The sequence below is a fragment of the Bombus vancouverensis genome, chromosome 5 (genome assembly GCF_051014615.1).
Source record: "Bombus vancouverensis nearcticus chromosome 5, iyBomVanc1_principal, whole genome shotgun sequence".
Lineage (NCBI taxonomy): Eukaryota > Metazoa > Arthropoda > Insecta > Hymenoptera > Apidae > Bombus > Bombus vancouverensis.
In genome coordinates, this window is record NC_134915.1 from 199,676 (window position 1) to 210,010 (window position 10,335).

The 10,335-nt window shown below is 30.4% G+C and overlaps 2 protein-coding genes across 5 annotated transcripts in view; both read left to right on the forward strand.

Moving 5' to 3' along the window:
- LOC117156388 (tetratricopeptide repeat protein 37) overlaps positions 1–8,429 on the forward strand; it is a 28,179-nt gene extending 19,750 nt beyond the window's left edge. For 2 of the 4 annotated variants that reach the window (XM_076618820.1, XM_076618823.1), the window contains 3 exons: positions 6,782–7,118; positions 7,306–7,518; positions 7,595–8,427. In XM_076618820.1, coding sequence (XP_076474935.1) covers positions 6,782–7,118; positions 7,306–7,518; positions 7,595–7,774 — 730 coding nt within the window. In that variant the 3' untranslated portion in view covers positions 7,775–8,427. Of the gene's footprint in view, positions 1–6,781; positions 7,119–7,305; positions 7,519–7,594 lie in introns of all 4 variants that reach the window. The other 2 variants (XR_013058492.1, XM_076618821.1) reach the window with 2 other exon arrangements.
- Positions 50–4,893, forward strand: LOC117156411 (odorant receptor 82a-like). The gene is made up of 6 exons (XM_033333391.2): positions 50–1,165; positions 1,541–1,895; positions 2,825–3,055; positions 3,225–3,338; positions 3,446–3,601; positions 4,661–4,893. The coding sequence occupies exons 1-6, from the start codon at positions 909–911 to the stop codon at positions 4,709–4,711; spliced, it is 1,164 nt and encodes a 387-aa protein (XP_033189282.2). The 5' UTR covers positions 50–908; the 3' UTR covers positions 4,712–4,893.
- Positions 8,430–10,335: the final 1,906 nt, after the last annotated feature.

A 10,335-nucleotide genomic window follows, 5' to 3' on the forward strand; every position in this document is an offset into this window, starting at 1 on the left:
ATTATTCGATTGACGTATGACAAAATCTATGGTTCCATTTAGAAAAATAACAGGGATTTTCAAATATTAGAAACGCCACCACTTTTGCACTGGCCATCTACACTAGATCATATAATACGTCATTGGAAACCGTTCAATTTTGTCTAATGAAATCACTTTCTTTTTTCTACTATTTTAGGTATACTTACCCTATAGCTTATCCCAGTTGTATGAGATATATATGAAATATCTAATATGTTATAAATATATCAGAATAATATGTATATCACGAAAGTATAAGTGTATATATATGTAAATTGAACATATTTAAGAACCTATGGTAAGAACCTATTCTTCAAAATAAACTTAGCCTTTCCTTATAATACGATCGTTTTGTATAAAATTGTTTGATATGCCTATCACTGTTGAAACGAATATATTTTTCTCTTTTTCTTATTTGAATGTTAGAATTCTACCTTTTTATCGTTCTTTCTCCTTTATCGAATTCCTTTTTCTATAAATCTTCCGTTCCTTCGTATTCCTCAGACAAACTTGAAATAAATTTTCTTCCTACAAATTTCCAATATTCTGTGTTTTAGCAGAAAATGCTGGACATTGAAACAAAAATTGGGTAAACTTTTTCTTTTCCTTTAATCATATATTTATGATTTCTAACTCTACAAGTTGCAACTTCGGTTATACTTATCTGTATTCTTTGTTTGCCATGAATACTTTATGGACACACGGCCAATGCGCAAGAAGTAACATCTGAGACGTCTCACAAATATTTTCAGCATACAGTGTTCAGTCGTCTATGCACAAACGGTTTTAACGCAAATACTTTTCATCCTACCATGCAGAAATAAGAAGGACTGAATAACAAACATTAATAATTTCTAAAAGCAAACTTATCGGTCAGTTCGTTTAAAATGATACTTAGTAGAAGTATCAGTCGCCCAGTAGTAATTGGCCTACGATTGATTGGAATTTGGCCAGGTTCATCTTATGAAATTATCGTCCGATGCATTTGGGTAGCTAACATGATGTCTGCGCAAGTATTTCAGTATCGGTATATAATAAAGCATATTAGTTCTGGAAACTTGGCAGACATAGTAGACAGTGTGAGCACTACTTTGCCGTATAGTCTACTGTTCTTTAAAATAATTAGCTTCTGGATTAAACGCGGGTAAATGTTAATTCCTTTCTTACATATTTGCGGTTTACTATGTCAAAGATAATAAGCAGGCTGCGGGTTTTTATGCCAACTCATATTTTTGACAGTATATCTAAAAAGGTAGAAACTTGAAAAAAAGAATTCTTTTACCTACTAAGTTTTATAGAAAGCGCTATACTGTGGATATTTTATATACTTTCACATTATGCACATTCTATGTATATTTGCACTTTCAAATTTCCTATAAACGCATAAAAATCGGCATTCTCAAGTTAACGATAAGTTTGAACACGCTGGAGATGAGTTTAAAGAGAAATTAAGTGGAAAATTGCTTTTAAAATTTGTTCTTACCAATTTATGTGCTACATGTATAATAATATTTTTCAGAATATTTAAAAACATATTGATAGGAATGTCTCGCGATTGGATCGACACTTCTACTGCCAAACTTGACGTACATGTCATGGTAAACAAAGCTGAACTTGCATACCGTTGCTCAAACTTAATTATTAGCGTATACGCTAGTGCCGTTTTTATATACGGCGGTATGTTCCTGGAATTCAGTCGTCAGGATCAAGATGACGGATTTAATATAACATCTCGACAATTGTTAATAAAAATGGACCTTCCGTTTGCATATTATGAAAGTCCGATGTATGAATATGTATTTGTTTTACAATTTCTTCAACTATTAGCTACTGGAATTAGCATTGCTATGTTAGATGCTTTGATAATTACATTGGTCAGTATGTTTTAACGTAGTAATCAAAAATACATTTATTTCACATTTTATCAACAAACTGCACACAGACAGTGGATACAAAAAGTATTTGTGCATCATTGCGATTATTATTGCATTTATATATTATAGTATATTTATATATTATTGTATACTATAGTAGTTAATTAGATCCGACTATGATAAATTGCATATTATTTGGCAATACTTTCACATAATTACAAAAATTTGATACTATGGAAATGAAATGTAGAATCTAATAAAAAATCGTCTAGTCGAAAAATAAAGCTATCCTTTGAATAACTTTTGTACACACTGTGCTATTAGTTCAAAATAAAAGATATTATAGCCAGTTAAAAAAATAATGCCTACTATGCGCTTTACAAGAGTTTTCAGTTGGCGTTTAATCCTAAATACAACTTTCTGTTAAGGTGTACTTATTTAACATATAGTGTACCACGTATCTAATAATTTAATAATTTTAACAATTATTCTAATTCTATTACGAGAAATCACTATGAAAAATGGTAAAAGTGTATAGTAACTGTAAGTTTCTATGAAGTCGATACGCAATTAAATGGGTAAACATTCGAAATTGTCAAAACAGGCTGTCTTGAAAATTAAGCCATAGACAAAAATCTTATCTTTTCCTGAATTTTTTTCTACGCTCTCGATTCGTCTTTTATAATTCGATATAAGATAGTAAGTAATATTTTGAAAAAGTAACAAATAATTGAGTGAAAAATTACATGATTCTAAAAATAAGATATCATTGAACATAGACGAGTATAAAAAAGTTTTTGAACATATTTACGCACCTCCAAATGGGGAATATTTAGGTGCTACGACGTAGTACGTTTTTTTACAAAGTTATGTTGCCGAACTTCGGTGAAATGCTATACGCGTATTATATTATGCTAAATATTACTTAGATACTTCATATTGGCGGACAAATAGAAATGTTACACGAAGCTCTAGAAAATATTTCTATCAAAGATGAAAAACATGGATCATTACGAAATGTCATTAAATCTTTAACTGATCATCATTACCGGATTATTCTTAATTCGGAATATATCGAAAAATTATTCTCGTATATTGCTTTGATGCAATTATTATGTAATACAATCGTCATATGTTGTATAGGTTTCTTAATAATAGTTGTAAGTAATATTTACAAATGTTGTTCTTGCATGACATTAGAACATTATTTTTGCATTGCTCTTAATTAAATTAAAATTTTATTTATACATATTTCACATTTAATTTTTTTACATTAGTTTGTAATTATGATTATGCCTGTAATTTATACTATTTTTTATATTATTGTAGGCGGTTAATTCATACGGTGACATAAAAATACTTATGAAAATTTTGTTATTTTATATCGCTATCACGTTGGAGGCATTTATTTTTTCCTACGCTGGGGAATATCTTAGTAGTAAAGTTAGTATGTAATTCAAATATATGCATACACGACGTCTTACAAAATGTATACAGTAATTATTAATTATAAAAAGAGATACATATAAATTTTTATCATTTTATTCTAGAGCCTGTCAGTTAGCAGTTCAGCTTACAGCTCTTCTTGGTACTTATTAGAACCTAGAAACAGACGTGTCGTGATTCTTCTTATGATAAGATCACAAAGAAGTTTAACGATTACCGCTGGGAAATTTATGGATTTGTCTATGATCGGCTTTGCAACTGTAAGCTTGATTTTTGTTACAATATAGTAAAAATGTTTCTAAAGGCATATAGCATAGTGTTATGACGAATACAGTGACTCACGAAAGTATGCGAATACGTCTAGAAATTTTCTATGTATGTATATATTATACAAAAGATTGTCAAATTTCATTAGAACTGTAACAATCTAACATATCGATAACGATAAGCGTGCAAATTGATTTATGGTCTTTTTTCCTAGATTTTTTGTTTATTTAGAAAAAAACCGCTTTTTGTAAAAGGTGGCGGTTTCGACAGAGTAAAGTTAGCAATGTCATTATTCATCTCTTGAAATATATTAAATCCCGCATCTGCCAGTTGATATCGTAGTAAACAGATTATAATCTGACAAATAAGCAGCGTTATGGAGAATTTTCATAGATATTCTCAGTTGCTTGCTTTAGTCGGCCGTTGTGACTCGCGTTATCGTGCAGCACTATCACTCGTCGAGTTCAATTGTTGATATCGTCATTCGAATGCATCAGTTGTTATTGATAATGCTCGAAATTAATTAGTCATTTCGTCGAGTTGGAGCAACTTATAAAGCGGGACAAATATTTGAATTCAAGATGAAGTAACAGGTGAATTTCGTTGCTAGGACACATATTTTCGAAGATATCTAGAGTTCTGTTTGTTGCATAGTTCTTCCTAAATAAAATGTTTTTTCCAATAGATGATCCAAAAACTTTTAATTGAATGAAAATAAACGTATATCGTGGTAGAAGACTGCTTTGATAGGATAACACGAAATAGTGCTTGCGTATTTTTTAACAAATCGCGCGATAAAACGAAGGGCAGCGTTTTTATACGTACTTGTAAAAAATTTTTATTGATTTCGTTTGAAATATGTTTGATAATGTCAATATCAAATTGCTTATGTAATTACAGATTATGTATTAACAAAGAAAGCCCGAAAGTTTTCCATGTCACAATTTGATACTGACGTATTATATGATTTCAAAAATACATACACGCATATAGATAGGCATATTTCGTATACTGTATCACTTGTTATCACTTATATTCTTTTAACTTTTTAGATTTTAAAAGCTTCTGCATCATATGTATCGGTATTGTATGCGATGTACTGATTACATAGGAGTTCATCATAAAGAATAAAATGAGTATATAGTATATGTACCTACATATATGTTATATATTCATATATAATGGTATATATAATTAAATATATAAATGAATTGGAATATGATTGCAAATTTATACATAACAGTGTATTATTTAAATAAATACTATATCATGTAAGGCAACAAAATTTAGGTATTGTTTAACTAAACCTTATAAAATCAATATTCATTAATTGTACAATTGTCACGATTATTATGATAGGATTCTACAAGTTTAATATTGATATAAATTGGTTAAATCGCATTATTGAAACATTAGCTACATTATAAGTTATCACAATAATTAGATGACATGTTTGTGATTTTTTGGTTTTCAATATCTTCATTGGTGCATTGTGCTTTATTCTGAAGTTTCGTGAATATTGCAGTTCACTTTATCAAGGAATTATTGTTACCTTCGTCCACCTTTTTCGCTACCTATGCACGTTTATCGAACTTTATCTGTCAGATCTCCCTCTTGAAGATCAGTTTTTCAGTCGTCCTTTGTAACATAGGGTATGATATACCTATTTCGAGTATTAGTTTTCTATACCAAACTTCTGCATTTTCTTCATGTTATAGGAAATCTAATTTAATATGCAGTTGCATGTCGCGCATTTGCTTCTACATTTTTCCGTGGAAACCAGTAATTGTAACAAAGTTGGAATTATATTTTGAGCAACATTCTCTTCTTCTATCCCCTAGTTCTTTTTCCAGCAAACCTGCAATCGTTGTGATATTATTTGCAATATTTATGTGGACCCTGGGAATCCGAAACAAAGGTTGTCACTCGTGGATAATTTACGTATGTTTCTGTATGATTTTTACGGAACGTTCAGTTTATCGCGAGACTGCATGTAAGTAAGACTCTTGGAATCTCTCCCCCGCTGTAAATTTATTAACGGTGATAGTGATGCATGCGTGTGGAAATTACGTGTACAGTCTTCGTATATAAGAAGATAGCTCTAAAATAGTTTAAGCAAGAGGATATAATTAATTTTATGTGAAATGATATTAAACACGATTAGCCCGTCTGTTAAATTTGGCCTTCATTTTTGTGGTGTCTGGCCTGGAACACCATTTCACTTCCTACATAAGTTATGTTGGGTGGTAGCGATAATTACGCTTCAGGCTTATCAATACAAATATATCGTTATACATTATAACACCGATACTCTTATAAACATAGCGGAAAATTTGAGCATCGCCGTGCCTTTCAGTTTAATGTTTATCAAATTATTTGTTACTTGGACGAATTATGGGTAAGTTACCCTGATTTCAATGGAGAATCATGAGTAGAAATTCTACCTATACGTGCATCATAGTTTTCGTGTATCTTCTGTTTTAAATATTGATTTTTTTATTTTTCTAGCAGTATGGTTTTTAATATGATGAGATTTTAAAGATATACACAATGATTTCGCACGAAAGTTTATATTTTTATGAATACAAGTATTTTTTTAATGTTATTTATTTAATTCTTGTCTTTCGGCTTCGAATAGTTCCCAGCAATCAACCTTGCAAGCGTACATAAGCTTTACACAATACAAGAATAATATTTTTCTTCCACACATTAACACTTTATGAATACAGGTAAAAGAGTAGAATTTAATTAGAAATTTGTTTCACTACTGTTGTTGCTGCAGTTTGGATATATATTGTCGCATATTATCCGTTTCACGCATTTTTGCACCATTAAATTTTTGGAGTCGTCTCTCTAGCTGCTTCAGATTGAGAGAAAAAACGAAAATGTGAATCGTTCAATGCAACTCACTCGGTGGAATTTAAAATGAAAGCTATTTTGTAGTGTTGAGTATTTTTATGTGTTTACGTTGTTTTGTCATGAATTATTCCGAGTATTGAATTTAAGAATGTAACATATAAGAATTTATTTTTACGTGTAAAACCATCTCACAACACTACCTTACTGCCAAAATCAGAGATAACTCCTATATAAATAGGAATGAATAAAATTCCTATATAATAATGTTTATTTGATACAATTTAATGTTTATTCCATATATCAATACTTCGCAGTTTGTTTTGCGACATTTTATCAACCATGGAAGAGGACTGTCAGAAATATGCTAATATGGATATAAATAATCTGATAACAAAAACCGGGTTGTTCTCCTTTTATATGACTAGCATGATCATGTCCTCGTATCTGGTGGCTGCGGTTTTTTATCTTGTCGGCGCTATTGCATTTCAAGGAACAAACGATTCAATGTCTCGAGAGCTTCTTTTGAAAATGGATTTACCATTCGAGACGAGTAAATCCCCGAATTACGAACTTGTGGTTACTACACAATTTATTATTCATTTCTCAGCGGCCCTTGCGTTCGGGACGTTCACTGCCCTGCTTTTCATGATGGTGAGTATAAATTTTATGCTCCTGTTGAGCAGTCATAGATATATTTTTTGTTAAAAGTGTAAATCATGGACAAATATTTATTTTTAATATGATTACCGTACTAAACAAAACTTTTGTTGCATGAAATTTTAGGGCCCTACTGAAGCTATCGTTAATAGTCTTATAGCATTGAAATTATTATTTTTAGATACTGCATTTAGGGTGCCAAATCGACATAATGTGCCAGAATCTAACTGATGTTTTTCCTAAAAATGAAAACAAGTTAAAATTTTTTATTATTAGATATCAAGAAATCATTACTTTTGCAGAGAAAATTGAGAAACTTTTTACGTATATAGCTCTTAGCCAACTTATATCAAATACAGTTAATACTTGCTGCGAAGGATTCCTCATTGTAGTTGTAAGTAATGACTATCCGATATACACATACGACACTTTACTTTTTCACTGCGTCATGTACGAAATGGATGTTACAGGCTGTAAACAATGAGAGTGGACTTGCTATTGATATACTCATCAAATCTATTTTATTTTACATAGTTATTTGCTTAGAAGTTTTCATATATTGTTTCGCTGGGGAATATCTTCGCACTAAGGTTGTTGTATACAATATCGTTTTGTTTCTTATTTGCACTATATCAGACACATTGTACTGAAAAAACATAAAATATTTTATAAACGAATAATTGTTTTGGAAAAAAAATAGCTGTAAGTGCAGTTGGTACCAATTATTTCATTATTTCTTCTTATAAAGCTTCCACAATTTTTATTAATTTTATTTTATTTTATTAAATTTGTAAAATTGTAATATAATTCATATTTAGACCAAGGCGTTTAAGTGGAGACAGTGGTGCACGAGAGAAATACGTTTAAGATAAAGTTGAACGTTCGTAAGCAAGAACGAAATGAAGAAGAGATAAATCCCCTCAAGGCTAATTACGTCTTGTTAAAATAGTTTTTCTCTGTTCTTAAGCAAAGAAGATTCATTCAAACAAATCTGTTTACATTTGTGCCAATTTGTGAAAGTGAATTGCGTTTAAGGTACAGAAAGCGAGGAACCGTAAAAAATATATTGCACTCGCAAGTGTGCCAATATCTCTTTGACTTTGAAATGTTTATTGTTCTTTCTTCGTTTCCTTGAATCGAATCGTTCAAAGTTCTATAAGTATACACTAGTTCTTTATGTTAAAAAGTACTACAAGGCATATGTATTTCGTATTAACATATCGCTTCGATGTGTAAATATAATTAAGAGAAAGTTATTAATACTTTTCATTTAAAATATCTGTTTCGTTATTAGAGCCAATTAATCGGCGACACTGCGTACAATATGCTCTGGTATGATTTACGTCCAAACAAGAGCCGACTTCTGATACCTGTTATATTAAGGTCTCAAAAAGGTTTCACATTGACTTTCGGAAAATTTTCAAACCTTTCCCTGGAAAGCTTCACAGGCGTAAGTTATTTATTCTCTATCCATTTAGATCATATATTTTAACTGGCATGTAAAAACTACTTGTAAAAGCAATGGTTAAAGGAATTTTCAGTAATCTTAGGGTAAGTCACGCGCGTGTAAAGTACAATGGCTGTAAAATGTATTGGGCACACCATTATATTTATTACAGCATTCACATACCAGTTCATTATTAAAAATCCAATGAAATTTCGTATCATTTAGCAGTGCTATCAGGCGAATACAAAAATTTAATACTATGAAAATGAAATTTACAGTACCTGATAAAAACGTGCTTTATTGTAAAATAAGGGCGTGAGCCAATACTTTTTCTAGGCACTGGAAATAATACAAGGAGTAATATTACTTATTATTGCATATAGGTAATATATTCGCATATAATTGTGAGAGCCATTGGAATCTTCAAAGTGAAGCCAGTACAATATGAGTTTCTCTCGTAATTTTCGAGGATGTTGCAATTTTTTGCAATAAGTATATCAGCTTTTTGCCTTCGTAATACATAATACGTGGAGTTCGTTTGGGCTATCAGAGTAATTCGAAACTCATAGCTCCTTGTAATTTAATGTTGTTATGTGTATATTCAAAACATGGGATGTACATGGAATGTTCTTCTGGCAAAACAAGTGATTTCCGACAGGCGCGAGAATAGGAACATGTGTCTCTTGCAAAAGGGATATTTTAAAATAAATAATTACGATATCACTGATACCAATTAAGTGTAAAATATAGTTTTTCATTATTTTCAATTAGATTAAAATTCGTTTCATCAGAAAAGATATTATTAATTTTAATACGTATACATATGTAATAGGTTTCTTGTACCATTTCCTTTATACGATTAATATTAATATGATTAATATTAGTCAAAATTCCTTTAGTCTTTGCTTTTGCGCAAAAGTAAAATTCTATTTAGTCGGAAACTTTTCCACGTTACTGCCTGTTTGATTTTCGACGGAAAATTATGCTTTTGCTTTGTCAAAATTGTCGCTATTCAAGGGACACACTTTTATGATATTATTTTATCTTTTACATCTATAGATTATGAAGGTTTCAGCGTCATATATGTCGGTACTTATGGCATTAGACTGAAAGATATAAATGGTAACTTCGATGTGGAATTATCGTATCAAGTGTGCAATCGATTTAAATCTAGTTATTGTTATCTGGATTATTATAAAAAAATTACAAAAAGAAAAAGAATATCATTGTTGTATTAATAATGAAAAATAAATAGTATATATAGTGTTAAGGTGTACTTATTTAACATATGGTATACCTCGTATCTGATAATTTTCGTTTGTAAATATTTATGACGATGCGTTTAAAGAGATGTTGTTTAATAGGACAGCGTATTTATAACTATTACGAAGGAAGATATGTAAAGTGATGATAAATAAATGACAACAATCTAAAGATTCTTCTTGTAAAGTCATTTATCGTTGATATCGTGTGTATCTCTAAAATAATCTCGACTCCTTTAAGAATTATTCTGATCATTACGAGAGGTCACTATGAAAAATGGTAAAAGTGTATAGTAACTGTAAGTTTCTATGAAGTCGATACGCAATTAAGTGTATATATGGGTAAACATTCGAAATTGTCAAAACAGGCTGTCTTGAAAATTAAGACATAGACAAAAATCTTATCTTTTCCTGAATTTTTTTCTACGCTCTCGATTCGTCTTTTATAATTCGATATAAGATAGTAAGTAATATTTTGAAAAAGTAACAAATAATTGAGTGA

Coding starts and splice junctions, on each gene's coding strand:
- LOC117156411 (XM_033333391.2), top strand. CDS start 909: ATGATACTTAGTAGAAGTATCAGTCGCCCAGTAGTAATTGGCCTACGA. Junction 1,166..1,540: donor AGCTTCTGGATTAAACGCGG/GTAAATGTTAAT, acceptor AATATTTTTCAG/AATATTTAAAAACATATTGA. Junction 1,896..2,824: donor ATGCTTTGATAATTACATTG/GTCAGTATGTTT, acceptor AATATTACTTAG/ATACTTCATATTGGCGGACA.